Source organism: Maylandia zebra, linkage group LG3, assembly GCF_041146795.1.
Source record: "Maylandia zebra isolate NMK-2024a linkage group LG3, Mzebra_GT3a, whole genome shotgun sequence".
In the NCBI taxonomy this organism is placed as follows: Eukaryota; Metazoa; Chordata; class Actinopteri; order Cichliformes; family Cichlidae; genus Maylandia; species Maylandia zebra.
In genome coordinates this window covers 41,020,735-41,037,689 of record NC_135169.1, presented here as the reverse complement: position 1 = coordinate 41,037,689, position 16,955 = coordinate 41,020,735, and the positions used below count along the sequence as shown (strand labels likewise).

Here is a 16,955-nt window from a genome sequence, read left to right as displayed (position 1 = left end):
AAAGGCGAAGGTATGCCAAATTACACAAATCAAATCAACCTGGTACTAGCAGTGATATGAATATTACATGGCCATGCTCTATTCTTGGTGATGTCAAAGAGATACACTGAAACATATTGATAAGATTAAAAAACTCTATGGAGGACAGATGTTGTTTATATGCAAAAAATAGGTATATAAATGAGATGTTGCTTACATGAAATTAAAATGAAAGGACGCTTTCATATCGAACTGTAGGCACATAAAGGCTAAAAGCAGATCATATTAGCACATTGCTAGGTGGTTGTCAGGCAGTGTGAATGTGCCAAACTATATCAAGCAAAATTCAACTTTCATGGATACAAATTAGGTGAAAGAATGATAAGATGCTTTTATAAATTGTCATATGTGCATAATTGCCAAAAAAATGATCATTTTAGCCTGTTGGCAGATGGTTGCTAGGTAACATGATTCTTTCATAATATCTGATATAGATCACTCTTAAGTAGCCTCTGATGTACCTGTGTTTGAAGTTACAGAAATTGAATTGAATTTACATAAATTTTTAATTTAAATTTTCATTTACATAACCAGAGTTTCTATATTTGACATACTTACACAGCATACTTTGATAACCTATGTTTAATGAAAGTAACATTGCACTTTATTGTGTTTAATACTTCAATAGCCTTTTTTACTTTGGTGAAATTATCGCTATTTTTTTCTTATTTCTATTTTTTCAAGATCTTATTCTTTTATGTAAATAGTAAATAGTAATTTTTCTTGGTCTTGTGATGTGTGTATATTTTACAACTCAAGCCCAACTGATGGAAATATGAGTGGGAAATACCAAACAGACAATACTAAACGATACTGAACGGTCAGGAGGTTTAACAGCTAAAAGGTCTCAGTTATGACAGATCACATCTGCTGTAGGTTGGCTACAACTGCCAATCACTGTGACAAGGTGTCATTTTGATTTCAGGTAAGTTGATTGCCTTGAATTAGCTTTCAGTTAAGTTTATCAAGGCAAATCATCCTTTGATAAAGATAACTTGCTTTGCTATATAATGAAACCTTGACTATTTGCAACACTGCTGCATACTTAGCTGCTGATTTCTGTTAAAGTGGTTCTGTTCCTGCTGCCAAAAATGAAATAAGAAATGCCTGTCAGATATTTTGCAGCCATGTGACTCAGGCCAGTGTAGGCGTTCCTTGTCGCTGTTGGAGAGCCTTTGGTATGTGCAGCTTCGGCTACCACTCCCTTTTTTTGTCCTCCTGAATTCCTCTAACCAGTCTCTTCAGGAAAACTGTTTGTACAGCACACCGCCTAGCATCCAACACTTCCAATAGCCCAGCCAAGTACCACAGTGGATATCGAGCAGTGTTTATCAGCACCAGGCACAAACTCACTTTGAACTTTGAATGTAGCCATTATCAAAATGCAGCACTGGAAATATTATTGGCAGAGACCCTAGCTGGGGGTTGGGGAAGCCAGACGATTCGATTATTTGTGTCAAACTGCAACCGGTCTCCCCTGAGGCACATTCGCCTTGACATGAAATAGAACAGTAGGTACAGGCTAGAGCTACAGTTTGCCGGGGATAGTGGATTGTCCCAAACTAAAAGGTTGGATGTAGGTTCAGCAATGGACTCTTATGGAGTCTTTGAACAGGAGATTAAACTTTATAATCCTTTGCTCTCTTACAGTTGTGGTCAGAAGTTTACATACACTCATTATGGGCATGGATGTCATAGTAATTTGGAGCTGTCTACTGTCTCACTCACTTACTGAGAGGACAGACGCACGCTCCACTTGACTGCCGCGTCTCTCACCCTCTCTGTTTTTCACATAATGATATTATCCTATATCCTCGCATGTGATTGGCCACAATATGGAGGGATTGGAGCATAGCTGAGCCACTGTGAGAGCTGAGCAGCGAAAGGAAATTAAGTGAGGAGCCGGCTCTCGCTCAATGGGAGGCGACTCTTCAGATTCACTACAAAGCACTCTCTAAGCACGGCTCTTAGAGCTGATGCTTTTGCGCAGGACACATTATTAAATGTTACATTGTGTGTCAGGATACTGTTGACTCCAAATCTCCTGACCACTATGTCGATCTGAGACAGCAAGACCAAGACAGCGAGACCAAGACAAGACCAAGACCAAAGTCCGTCCAGACCAAGACAAGACCAAGACCACGTAAAAGTGTTCTCGAAGTCTCGAGACCAAGACCGGTTTTGAGACATCCAACTCTACATCCTAACCAATTTCCTCTCATCTGAGGACGACAGTTTGGGTCTTCTTCCATAACTGGCCTGAGTGGTGACACATCCAAATAATTTGTACTTACAAACAACTCTTTGATCTGGAAATCTGCAGTTGTTTAGAAATGTGGATTCCAGGACTCCAGATTCCATGTTCAAAATAGCTTCCTTGGGGCAGCTATGACTCAGGACGTAGAGCAGAGCATCTACTAATTGGGATATTGCTGGTTCTTGTGTAAATCTACAACTCTCTCTAGATTTTCACTGGGTTCCTTTAAAATTTCCCATTTTTCAAAATATCCTTTCTTTGTTAGCATAAAAACAAATCCTTTTTATGCTGGCAAAGAGAAACTACTGTTTGACTACTATCGTAGTCAATCATGATCACTGATGTGAAGTTAATAGGCCGTCGCCTTGTTAAGTTAAAAGACATTGTAGAGTCTTTAACACCACTGATAAAAAGATTTGCTTTGAATAAGAGCACCAGGGAGAGACACTCGTGATAGCATGTCGAAATCTCAGAGGACATTCCTTCAAAAATAAAATGCCTTTGGAGCAAAAGAATGAGTACACAAACACCCAATAGATATCAAGTTATCACTTGTTATGCAATAAGAACCCTGACAAGATGGAAACGTACAGTTTTTGGGTGTGTTCAACAGATGCAAGAAGTAGAGATGTTAGAGTCATGTTTTTTTGTATAGTGTGACCCGGCTAAGTCTGAACAGCTGGCTGTCTGTATGTTTATCAGCAGTTAACTATGGTCCCTGCTGCTGTTGCATTCGCTGTCAGGTTTTAAAGCTGAAGTCTCGTGGGTTTCCATCTGCACACACAGCACCGAACACTGATTGTGCAGTATGGCTGCTGACACAGACAACTGCTTAAAGGTTGCACAAGTTGACCGGCCAATATCCCAGAAGGATTCCTCTAAGTATGCATGGGTCTAGCGAGAAAAACAAATGTGCTGTGAAATAACAACTGCAAGGGCACCGAGGAGTGCCCACATGAAGACATATGGTTCTCTCAAAGGTTTTTGCATATGGCCGCACTTCCAATGTGTTCAGTGTCACGTTTTAGGTTGGTTAGGTTAGGTTAGAAATGTTGGAAATCTGGGATTAACCTTTTTTAATATATGACCTCCTGACATCAAAATCCACTAGCAACTAAAATGCAAAGCTAATCTAGTGTGTCAGCGTTTTAGTTTATGTCTTTCTCATCTGATGCGAAGCAGGTGTACATTCTCACAGGAAAGTGCAAAGCCCGGTGGGATTTCTAAATATACGAGCGAACATAAAGCATTCCTGGGGTCAGTCGGGCGGCGTTTAGTTGCACATGAGGTGAGGTGAAGGGTGACGCGGCACACATTCCGCTTCTGAAATGAGGTGGAGTGACGCAACAGGGTCAAGTATGTCTGGCTCTTGAGAAAAAAAACCCTTCAGTCGATCACGCCTCAGAAACCACAAGTGGACAATAACTGACAAACAGTGATGAATATGCTAGTTTCTGTGAGTAGGTACAGAAGTGTTGTGGGCGTTAAGGTGAATGCCAGCACGAATCTCTGAACTTCTTCCAGCTTTTAAGGACAGGAACATGCGCTCTCCCTCTCTCACTAAATGCACCGAGCTTGAGCAAACAGAATGTAGAGACAGCTTCATGGAGGGATGCACACAGCTAGGCAAATAATTACCTTGTATGGACAAATGAACATTCAAAATCATGTTCCTGTTTACTTGCAAAAGCCCTTGAGACCAATTAGCACTGTGTTCCCTCACGGTAATCCAGCCTAGGCCTTTGTGCCTTCGGAGGGCTCATCTATATTCCGGAGCGGTCAGTATACATCAATTTCCTCTCTTTGTTTAATAGTCAGCCAGGAATTATTAACTTTCTGCTTCTAATATGAACAGCAGCTAAAACAATCTGCAGCAATGACACCTTTAGGTGGTAAGCAAATGCTCTTTTTCCTAGCAACAACAACAACAGCAACAACAACAACAACAAAGAAAAAAGTAATTGCCCTCGATGTTGATACAGGAAGTAGCCCATTCTGCTGATGTCTTTTTTGGGGAAAGACTAATTTATGTACCTAATCTTAGTCAGTGAAGCTATCTCACTTTCTGAACATGCACTGGGGCAATAGCATGCTTGCTCTGTGTGCTGCAGCTACCGTGGATACAGCAAACACAGCAGAGAGATATATCACCGTCACCACCTTGGCTGCACTCCAGAGTTAATGTAACATGGGGAATTGGCAAAAAACAATGCTCATGTCATCCCCTTTTCTGCAGTAAAACAATGAGCAGTGTTTCACTCGGGGTCAGATAGAAAATGTAAATTAATACAAATTGCCCCTGCTCCTGTCCCACGGGACAAGTCTGAGGTGATGCCAAGTCATCATGACTTACACAAATGCCATTTTGGTGAATGTTATACAATGTAGACAAGATACCAAAGATAATATTTGTATCTTAGCCTGTTCTATGTCTTTTTCTACAGGCTTTTATTTTGAACTGTACCCCAAAAATGCATTTCTAGATGTTTCGACCATGAAGTGGATGAAAAAGTGGTTGACCAACAAAAGTCCTCTTCAGAAACTACTTGTTGAAACATTCTTGTGAAACCTGAAAAGGCTTCTTCGTTCGAAAAAGTAATTATTACAGGATTTTAAACCCCGGTTAAATATAGTACAAGTCGCTTTGGAGGCGTCGCCCTCCCATGGCCTCCATTGCGGCATTGGAGCATGTCTAATCTCTTACGTAACAACAGGACATTCACTGCTTCATTAGTAGTAACTCAATAGGATCACAGCAAATGGTGTTCACAGACAACAAGCTTTGCTTTGTTCAGTCGTTCTTCCGTGGGAAGTTGTTTTTAAGGAAGGGAAAATAACCTTGATTGTCAATTTCACAACTCGATCTCACATGTTGCATTGTGTCCTTAAATGGTGTACAGTAAATATGGATCGAAAAATCAGACAGCAGTGCTAAAAATATACCATTAAAAAATGGCACCACACAGCTGAGGTGAAATGGGATTTAGTTGCCCAGTAACCCATTTGAGATAATCAATGAATCTATTTCAATAAAAGCTGATTCTACTAATCTGATGTGTACTGGTTGTGGTTTTCTTTCTTGGCAAAGAGATGGTATAGTTTTGTCATTTGAGCTGTGTTTATTCACTGTGTTCAGCAAATCTCTTGCTGCTCACTGGAGCTTTCTGAAGGTGAGAAGTCCGGGCAATGGCACCAGGTCTCTACGGGACATTTACCATGTGCGCTGTCTCCTTGCAGAGCTGGCAAAGTGTTGGTAATTATTCTTAAAATAAAACACCCTTCACAACAGAATCAAACCTGGAAAGACTGGTGGTTGGCTGGGCTTTTGGGGAATTTACTAGACATTTGGACCATTTGCAAAAAGTGAGAAGCACAGACAAAAAATAGTAGAAAAGTAGAAAGAGGCAAAAATGAATCTTAAAATCAATCAGCCACTACTTTGCAAAAGTCATTTAAAGTGCATTACATCCAGGCAATGATGTGTCAGTGCAGTGATAAAGTCATTTTGTTTTTAGAGTTTCAGCGCAAAGTTGGAAATAATGCTGACGGGGCACAAATTATCAAATGCACCAGCTTGATTGCAAGCTGTCCACCAAGGTCAGGAAAGTAAAAAAAATATTAAGCTTGCATTTGTGGAACTTGTTAAAGGCCTGATCTCTTCGAGCTGTCTGATTCATAATTTATAGGGACTTTAAATTACTCAGTGGCAGCACTTCAAAGGTAGCCAAGAAGGTGTCCATAATATGAATCTTTTCTAATGTGAGCGTGAACCACTGGTAACAAAGTAATCGTTAATCCTGTGTGAAAAAAAATAAATCTTAATATCACTTCTATAAAATCACCCCAGTGTGCATGGCTTAACTGCATCCCATTCAATAGAAGTAGAATATGTTTTATTAAAATGTGTATTTCCATAAAATAAAGCAAGTATAGGCCTAGAGGTAAGTTAAATACTTTTACACCAAGATCTTAAAGGCTCACATCACTCATGAATATTATTACTGCACTCCGGAGCTTTTTTAGATTTCAAGAGGAAGCATTATATGTCCCTCTAGGAAATGTGTGCACAGGGAAATAGCACTGTCTCCTCAATGGGCCTTTTCAAGTACTTCCTGGGGAAAGGCTGGACCACTCTGATACATTGTGTCCCCTCAGCGCACACTCCATCATTGCGCAGAGTTTCCTCAGCCTTAACGAGTGACTTAACGAGTGTTTTTAAAAGCAGAGTTTTCTTCTGTCTTTATAGCTCTCTAAAAATATATGGACTTATCTTACGTTTGATTATTAGTCTTTCTAATTAATCACTTACACAGGATTTATGAGTTTAAACGCAGGTGGTGCGGTGCAGGCACATTTCCGTGTTAGAGAGACATTGGAAATAGTGCTGTGCTATACTGCAAATTGTAGTATCGATTGGATACAGAGTAAATACAGGGCCAATACTGCCACCAGTGACCTTTAAAGGCAGTTTATGTATGGGAGAGCAGTGCGTCATGATCCAATACCAATACTAGCGTTGGTATCGACACTATTGATATTTGTATTGATGCATCAGACAAATCCATTACCAAAAACCAGCATGCTCACATGCATAATCAGTCAGGTTGGATAAATTTATCTCAACCATATACAGTGTGATGTAGTTGTCATGTAGAAAAAGGATAACAAGATGCCTGGCCTTGGTTTAGAGGGTATTAACTGAGTAAATGTCAACGAAATCCAAGCTGCTTGTTTAAATTAATGTAATTATTCTAAATAAAAAAAATATGGTGAGCTTGAGCCATGAAACACGTCAGGGATGAAACACTAGTGTCTAACTTAAAAAAAAAGAGAGAGAGAGGTTGGGATGAGGGGGGCTTAATTGTACACTCCTTTCATTTGCTTTCTTTATATAACAGGATCAGGCAGATGGTGTTTGGGTAACACCAGCCTTACATGACTTCCCTCCACTCCCAGTTGTTCATAATCATCGCTGTTAGGAATTGCCACCACAGTATTAGTGTAACCACGCAGGTGTAAACAAACCTTAAACGCTGCAACACTTGATCTGCGGGGGGAAAAGAGCAAAAAAAAAAAAAAAAAGCAAGAACGCGGATATCCTGTGAGATTTATGGGAATCTGTAAAGCACACGTTGTGAAAAAATTTTTATGCACTCAAATATACTTTAACTGACTTTTGGAATATTATAAAGAACCGTCCAAGTGCGCATGTGATGCTGTTTCTAGCGCACTCCGCATTGTAGCAGTAAGCTGCCCCCCCTCCTCGCCAGCACCATAAAGCAACATTAACGAGCTTGCCAGCAGAGTTGGCGCTCTGCAAATATTGGAGCGTGCGTGCGCGCGCGCCCTAGCAGTGGCAGCGGTGTACAGTAGCATGGCAGACTGCAGTAAATACAGTGTTGAAGAGGCGGGGTTTGACATCTCCGCTCTGAAAACATCTCTAATCCAGTATTTCAGGTGGCCAAGTCGACCGAGCGAACCATTGCTCACTACCGCCGCGCTTCAGAGAACTGCAGCACAAACGCACGCCTCCTCCAGCCGGAGTGTACCGCGAGTGGACAGACGGGGCTGGTGTGTATCCGAAGTGGAAACTCGCCGTAGGAGAAGAAAACAGAGAAAAAGCCGGAGAGGGAGAGAGAAGTTTAAGCGACGCGAGGCAACACTTTACTTGTCTGGGCGGTGTTTTAGTTCCCAGCGTCTCCCCGTTTGAAGAACATAGTAAGCAGAGACTCATTCGGCTTTTCGGCGAAACTCAACCAAAAGAAAAAAATTACTTCCAACTCTTGTTCAGCGAACTCTAAAAAGGATATTGCGGCACTTTTTGTTGTCATTATTCAGCCACAGGTAAGCGTCAGCTGAAGTTTGACAAATGTACTTGTCTTTCCTTGTTTATGTTTGTGGCAGTACGTGGGGGCGGAAGCTCTACCTGGAACTCAGGTAAGTCGGAAACCAGGTAGGCCTAGCGTTAGTTAGGCTAGCTTTAGTTAGCATAACTTGCTATAAAAATATAGGTGTGGAAATTGTTTAGAAGTTTAGTAGAGTTTATTTGTCGTTTTTATTTTTTGACTGTTTATTTTATTCAGTTTATTATTATTATTTATGGGCCTTGAAATAGGCTCACTGTGAACAGTGAGCTGTGAGTGAGGCTATGAATCGGTCATTAAATATTATAAAATGTAGCATAAGGTCACGGAAGCTGGCGTGACGTTTTTAGTGTTGGAATGCTTTATTTCGTGACACACACACGCGCGTTATGTCAGCTTTTCTGTCACACAGTGTGCTATCAGAGGATGTCTCATCACTTTTTATTGCGTGTGGAAAGGTTTCATGTTGCGCAATCATGTACACTTTTGTTTATATCTACAGGAAAAAATTGCTGCTAGTCTGGTTTTTGTTGTTGTTGTTTTTGTTTTGTTTTTTTTTGGGGGGGGGGGGATCAGATCTGTTGTAACAGAACTTCTCTTATGTGGCACCAGTAGACTGGTTTTTCCCCTCTAAACTCATGATAAGACCCTCATCCCGACGAGCCCAGTCCCTTAAGCACAGTGATGATGAGGCGATGAGATCATCAACCCTTTAGACATCTTGCTCACTCAGCCTTCACATTGATGCAAGTGGAACATTTCCTTAAGGACAAAGATGGTGAAATAAACATAAAGGCATGCCGACGAACCAGTTTTTGACGCTGGGCCTTCTGCCACGTCTTTGTGTGCAAGTACATTGAGCAAGAGTACTTGGAAAAACTGTTTACTAATGTGCTGTGTCTTCATCAGCTTTTTAGAAAGATGGTGTGTGATGATAAGCTACTAACCCAGAGGTCTGCCACTTCAGGTTTAGCTTTAAAAGTTTTTTCTTTATGCATTTAAAAAAAAAAAAAGTTGCAGAAAAAAAAAGATAAATTGGGGGCAGGGTCATGATCATGCTTGATGTTTCTTGGCTAGCTGTTGTCAAATGAGGGGCCATTAAGGAAGCAATTGTGAGAGCAGAAAGGCGGATGTTATATTTCAGTCAGATTCTATTCAGCTTTGGATCCTGGCTCTGTGCTTTTGTTCTTCCTTTTCCTCTGTTGGAAGCAGTAAGGAGTAATGGGTGACTCAGCGCGGTGTGGGTGACCTGTTCAGTTTCACAGGGTTGAACACGGGGACCGTGTGTTGGAACGCAGCAAGACTTTGAGCAGGAAGCCCACACAGGAAATGACCGCTGCATTGTTACCCATTCTTAAACCATGTCTGCAGTCTGCAGGGAATTTCAAGTGAAGTTTCACTGTTTTGTTTTTTTTTTTTCTGGGGGTTTTTTTTTTTGGGGGGGGGGGGAGGTATTTATTTATTTTTTTGTTTGTTTTTTTGTAGAATAAACACACAGGGTCAAATTTATTGCTTGTTCTTGTACATGCATTGGCTGCTTGTTTATGAATCTGTTTCCTAGTTCTAACGCCTAATTAATTAAACCGACCGAGGGAAGAAATGTTGAATGCGTTCAGTTCAGGGAAATTTTAAATGTTGCTTTAAGAGTAGTTTATGAGGAAGAATTGTGATTCATCCTTACTCTATCAATATGAGTCAGACTTGGAACTTTGTATGACTTTACCAAAAGTGGAGAAGTTCATTTTCAAGTCTAAAAACAGACCCAGAAAATGGGAGTAATTGTCCACTTGTCAAAAGTCAATCTGTTCCAAGGAACGGCTCTAAATTCAGATATGGTTAACTTAACGCTAAAATAGATTTTACACCTGGCAGCCTTTATGAACCGCACTTTATAACAACAAACCCACTGCACTCTTTTACCTCGCTCAGCTATTTTTATTCACTTTATTTGGATCCACCCCTTTTCTTTCTAACATTAGTGTTTCTATGTTAATCTAGCTCCACTATTCTTTAATTAAAAAAAAAGATCTCATTTTGCTGTCAGCCGGAAATGATTTTCACGTGTGGTTAAAGCACATTTAGAAAAGTGTCTGTGAAGGTGGGAAAGAGATGACGCATGTTATGGCTGTCATAGGATGCAGAGTAGGAGCCGGTGTGCGTGGCCCTGAAGTTATTTTTCTGAAGGGAAAGTTGAATATTTACGAGTTTCCTCTTTAACATATGCCATTAAAATGCATGACACGCAGCGAGAACACGTGTGCAGCAATTGCTTTTTCTACGTGATCTCCAGTAAGGAAAAAGCTGTCATCTAGGTGTATAATGCACCAGCTTGACAGGGAGATGTATTGATCTGCATTTGAGAGGAAGGAGTTTCAGAGACGTTAAGCTGTATCGTACTCTGTGGCAGTTCATATTGTAAATTGTGAACGTGAATTAAGAATTAATCCTTACAGCCTTATTAATTAATAACGCTGTAATTTGGGCTTTTGAAAAAGCCGATGTGGAGAGAATTACAGACTTTCGCTACTGGGAACCCGAAAGTCGACCGTTCCAACAATATATACATCAGAAATCTTCTCTCTTTGTGTTGCTGCAATGATGCATTTCTATTTTTGTTTCTTGAAAAAAGTGACATAGTGTGACTCAATTTACCACAGATTGATTCATCAGCAGCTGCTGGCGTTGCCATATTAAGGAGATCAGTTGAATCATTGTTAATGGGGCTATCCATCAACTGATCACTAACTCATAAATTATAGCATCTGACTCTCCACTCCGTCACCCCAAATTTGGACACATTTTACAGATCCTCCAGGCTCGTCAAAGCTGCCACTGCACAACATGCTCTTTGGCTGACTGCTTGAAGGTGCTAGCCTTAGCATTTTCCATATGACAAGGGGAGAAGGGAGTCATTCCTGGTCCTTGTTTGACAAGTCTGAGCCAGTCTTTGTTTACAAAGGAAGACTGGACTTCCTGCAGTTGTGCCCCTTGGTGAAAAAAAGAAATGACTGCTTTTGTTTGGCTCTTGTTTTTGGCTCAATGCTGCATCTCTGACAACTTTTCCATAGTACATTGAAAATCATTGCTGCTGTTGTTTTTTATGGATAACTATTTTATCTAGTAACAATGTTTTCCAATGCAATATTTCTCCTTTTAAATGGCTGTAAGTCAAGGATGTTGCATAACCACATGGATAACTAAACTCGAGATTAGAAAGCAGTTTTTAAAAACAATTATTTATATAATCTGTTCCTAAGTGTTTATTACTTCGATGTTGTTTAAACAGGAGCTTTACTGACCTCACCAAATTCTTTGTAAAGACTGTAGTGTCAGCAGATGAGATGTTTTAAGACACTACTGTTCATGTGTTCAGCTGCTAGTGAGGGGAGGGGCTGTGTGTCAGCTGGAGGAGGCAAAGTACTGCTGGTATGAATACTGTTTCAAATGAGTATGTAATCCATTTTTATTGACAACCCTATTCAGTTATCATGCTTTAGGTAACTACAATATTGTAAAAAGCAAGTACCTTTTGAGTTTTAAAAATGTTGGTATAATAGGTATTGTAAATATCAGTTCTGGTGATATCCCTAAATATAAGATGTAAACATATACTTAAGGATATTTCATGTGTAAAGTAGGATCTGATTGATTATTTATTTTCTGCAGTTTTAAGCGCTGCTGTGTAAACTAATGTTTCCCTTTTATGTACTTTACCTCAGTGGAACTTTGGCACTACGTTTGGCCACAGGTGTGACCTAATTTCCACTTATCAAAGATACTTTGCTGCATGTGATTGAACTCTGCTTCACCTGTGTGTATGTGTGTGAGAGCGCAATTGCTGGTTAATTTTTAAACATAGCCTTTTGTTATCTTTAATCACCAATGTTTTGTTTTAATTACGAGAGGTAATTCAAAGAGAACTCGAGGGAGCTACTTGCTCACAAGGCAGAAACTGGAGGTCAACACGACTGTGTTTTAAAGTGAAGTCAGGCGGTTTTGTGGACTATGTTGTTGGGATCGAAGCAGAAAAGGGAAAATAAGAGAAATATGGTGTAATTCTCCACTTAGAGTTGAAAGCAAAGGGTGTCAACAGCCGTCTTAGCTTACTACTCAGTGATGTAAACTTGGCTTATGGACAATTTTGCCGCTGGCCAGATTCGTTTCCTCCACCTAGGTCTGTAAACAAGAAAGCACATATTTCATATGGCTGCTGTTAGTTGAAATTGATTGTGGGGGATCTGTTTTCAATTTTAAAATAGGTATTTTATCATTAATATCACATAACAGAAGAAGATGAAATACAGCAAGAATGTCAGCAGAGTCATCTGTGCAGGCAGTGTGCTTCTCTCTTTGCTTTCTCGTCACTCTTCTTGGTCCGTGTTTACACGTTAGGCACAGTATGTGCTACTTTAACCTTTCAGGATTGTAGCATAGCCAACCCTTGTCTAAAAATGTGCACGTATCCTGTAGTGCCGACACTATGCGGTCTCTGTCACCTGATGTTTTCTGATTTCCTGCTTTTATTTTATTTTATATCCATTAATCCCCTCATAACAAACAAAAGAAAAAGAATAACAGTAATGTTAATTAATTATTGTTAAATAAAGGCGGTGGTTATAAATTCTGCCTGCTTAACTCAAGCCAGACAGCAAAATGTTGATCTTACAATCGTCACAACATTACTGAAGTGTACTTGCTGTCAGTTTTGCTCCTAGAAATGATGGTTTAACATAACTGAGCTTGACAGTTTTTTCCAAATGGACCAATATAATGCAATAACATTCATAGGACCAGAAAGACAGAGCCATATTTACTCATGCTGTTGTCAGCAGTGTCTCAATACAGCACATGCTTCAGCTTCTTTCTCTGTTACATCAGTTTGACATTGAATAATGTAGACAAGGGTTGGGATTGTTTTTGCATTCTGCTAAATGGGTATGGGTGAGACGATAGCCGGATATGTTTGATGCTTGCGTATTATTCCCTGAAAACAGGAATAAATGTACCAGTTCCTAATTAACAGAATCAATAAATGTATAATGGATTAGTAGAGTGCTCGGCCTCTGTCGTCTAAGGTGTAGGTGATTAATTTAATTGTTTTTCCATTTCATCACATGATCACAAACTTGATGTCCTTGTACAGACTTGTCCCGACTTGTGATGTCATCGGCAAAGGTGGGTTTTCCATTTGCCAGTCCAGCCCTGAAGCAAATCCGAAAACAGCAGCTCTTAAGAAACTCTGAGCTTAAGTGATTGCTTTGGAATGCTGTTGCCAAGGAGCCCAGTTGCAAAGTACAACGGCAGAGACATTTGTGCATTTAGTCAGAGCATGTGAAGATGACTGTAAAATACAAAACTGCAGCTTACAAACTTAGATTCTGCATCGAACTGCGTTGTTGCAATGTCATCATACATCGAGGATTCCTAAAATACCACGATGGCAATGTTGTCCTGCAAGTTTCAGCCGAAACTTTTCAGTGGTTCTGGCGACTGTCACAAGAGGGAAGTTTCATTGTTTGTTCTAAGTAGGGCAGTTTTTTCTTCTTCTTCTTACTCTGAATAACAAAATGTTTGAGGTTTATTCTTTGCGACTATTTTTTGGGTCTTGGGGACTAAAATTGGATGAGTCACTGTTGCACATTGTTGCTTCTTTGTACTTTTTGGTACTGGAACAATGAGAACAATGTGAGATATGTAAAGTTACAAGGACATGTCCTGTTACCATTTAAAATGCTACCATGTGAAAATCCCAATAAAGACATCACAACTGAAAGGTTTTGACTGTATGCTGACCTCTTTGGCCATTCACTGATATTAACACCCCCCACTGACTTGTTCAGCATAAACACAGACACTTTTAAGAGGTTTGCTGGATGAATGTGTTCCGGCCAAGATGCACTTTCCCTCCAGATTTTGTTGGTGTAGCTCAGTTTATTGCATCTTCAATTGTTTGTTAAAATGCTCACTACAGCTCAACTCATGGTGGAAAAAAAAATAGGTCAGGGCAGTCTTTCTTTGTAGCTGATTTTATAAAAAGCGTGACGGGGCCAGACAAAGTAAGAAAAAAATGGGACGGAATAGAAACTTGGAGCAGCATTATATGGGTTTTTAGAAATGTCAGGCCACAAATAGCTGACTAGCAGTTTCAGACTGAGCTCTCCTCTGGAGTTACAGCCGCCCACGTTGTTTAAAATTCATTTCAAACTATTTATTTCACTTCAGGTTCACACAGTTGCAATAAAGAGATTATGAAAATTTATCAGGATAACTGAGTTGCTAATTAAAGTTGGTCTGGTTTAAAGTCATAATTCTAGACAAGCACGGTATGACTGAACTAATTACCACACAAATAGTTGAATTTTTGTGTGTGTCTTTATTGGACACACTAATAACTGGCGGTGCAAGCTGAAAAAAGTAAAGTAGTTCTAGTTAATAGAACCTTTTGGTAGCACCAGACTCGGTTATTAATATTGCTGCTGCTAAACTTACACAACCATGTGAAGGAATTTTAGACCATTTGTCCTCCTGATCAAGGCCTTTCACATGGTTATTCCAAAACATGTTTTCTTTCTTTTTCCACCATTTAATTATAAATTTACTTGTTTGTGTTTGCAGTACACTATATATTCTTATATTTCTCCAGCTTCTTACATGCATAAGCGTCAGGTTATCGACATTATCTCTCTCTTTAAAAATACAAAATCAAATAAATAAAATCTTTATATCCTTCCTAAGATAGAAACGTAAGTCCACCGTGCCTCCACTATGCTTCAGACTGAAAAAGAGGTTTTTGGGTCCTCCAATCATGATGCTATTTATCCCAGACATGTGGAAAAGCCCATAAACCCATTCACTGGTTTTCTTTTTGTTGACACATGAGCAAAAATGTAAGCTTTGTAGAAATTTCTGCTGTTTTGCCAAAATAACAGGATTGCAAGTTGAGCTGAGTTTGAGCTTTGCTGGCTGCCTGCTCTACGGGAGAGTCCTCCAGTTTTAGACCGTGTGTCTCGGTGCTGATTGATGTACAGCCACGTCTTTAGAACTGCTTTTTCAGGCCTCTCTCCCCATATGTATTTTTAGCATTTATAAAGTGAAAGTTGTGATTGGTGTTTGCAAATAATGCCACAATCTTTGTATGCTTCTATTTCAACAGAGGTACCACTGCATCCCATAGTGAGAAGTACGCAGAATTTATTCAGATGGGTCTTTTAACTATTGTTCGATTATGTTGAGTAGAGAAAGGGAAGTAGTTTTCTGGTTTCAAATTACCGTGTAAATTGAGGACCTTAATTAAAGTCCAGTAACAAGATGGCAAATTAAACTGATCTGTTGCTTTGGATTCTGGTCCCTTATTTTTTTCTATTTAATATGATGTTGGATTATTAATTGGATGAAACATTAACCAATTAACTGATACTGACAAGAGTTAATCCCCTCCAGTGAAAGTGATACATACTGGGGAAGTGATGTTCTGCGTCAGTATTAGAGGGGGGGAAAAAAATCCAGTGTTTCCTCTAAGCTCGCTTCCTGTCTGATGATAGCGCTTTGCACAATTGTCACCATCGCCCCTCCCTTTTTTCTTTTTCTTTTAAGTGTCTTTCTTTTGTCTATACTGTAGAAAATTTGAAAATTCATAATTCTTAATTTTTCTGCCTTTTAAATGAAGTACAGGCTGCAGCCTAGTGAGCTGTAACTCCTACGTGTGTGTTGGCTCTCTGTCTGTATTGTTTAGGAAATAATAAATTTGTCTGAATGTTAATGTGAAACCAAAGTTAGTGCCATCTTTAGTTTGACACGCCTCCAGTGCAAAGGGTGGCTGTAAAAGTTAATATATAAGCTTTCCTGACATGTATAAACAGTCAGGTTTGACCTCAATTTGGAGGTACACGACTGAAATTTCACATGTGACTTCCTGTGGTATTGTTTTGAATCACTCATCCAGTGCAGTAGTGTTAAATGTATGTTAAAGCAGCAAGGCATAATGGATAAAAAGCAGCAAACCACATTAGCTGTTAACGTGTTTTTAAATCTAGTTCTCTTTTTGTTTTTTCTTACACAGCCCGGTCGTGTTTGCTGTCTAACCTTTCGACGTGTGAACTTCTGAGCGGGAACAAGGGAAGAGTCGCCAGGACCATGTGGCAGGATTTTCTTATAGGTGTCAACAATTTGTTCTGAAGCTGTTATGAAGTTTTGACCACAAACAGCACAAGATGTTTGAAATGCGTCCCTTCGTGTTGAGAATGCATCATATTAGATCACTGGTTAACAAAGGCCGGCCAAAAAGAAGAGTTGGATTGTAATTTTTTTTTGTGTGTATGTGTGCGTTTGTGCGCACATGTGTGTTTATTTTTCAATTTTTAATACAGAAGATTTTTAAGTAATTGGCACGATATAAGGACCTTTTCCTTGAGCTGCAGACATAGACTGGACTCCCATGTATAGCAGAGCAGCCGCTGCAGCTTGTGGAATAACTTAGCTTCAGACTGTTGGACAGCTGCTTCTTCAGGGCTCCGGGGATCTGATCTAAGCATCCACCCACCGTGTCATCTGACTATTTCACCTGTACTAAGGCAACCCTACTAACCAATGGCATGGGTCAAGTTCTTCAGGAAGCCAGGGGGCAATCTGGGGAAATCCTACCAGCCGGGGAGCATGCTGTCTCTGGCCCCCACCAAAGGACTGCTCAACGAGCCTGGCCAGAACAGCTGTTTCCTCAACAGTGCTGTGCAGGTTTGTTGACACCTCATGAACATTTTTATGTAAAAACTGCACAAAAATGGCGGTCACTGCTTCTA

The 16,955-nt window shown here is 40.0% G+C and overlaps 1 protein-coding gene across 2 annotated transcripts in view; it reads left to right on the top strand.

Annotated features, from left to right (window-relative positions):
• Positions 1–7,636: 7,636 nt before the first annotated feature.
• usp53a (ubiquitin specific peptidase 53a) overlaps positions 7,637–16,955 on the top strand; it is a 30,996-nt gene continuing 21,677 nt past the window's right edge. Inside the window, exons 1-2 of one of the 2 annotated variants that reach the window (XM_004554436.4) lie at positions 7,637–8,140; positions 16,220–16,890. In XM_004554436.4, coding sequence (XP_004554493.1) covers positions 16,747–16,890 — 144 coding nt within the window. In that variant the 5' untranslated portion in view covers positions 7,637–8,140; positions 16,220–16,746. The remainder of the gene's footprint in view (positions 8,141–16,219; positions 16,891–16,955) is intronic. The other variant, XM_004554437.5, reaches the window with a different exon arrangement.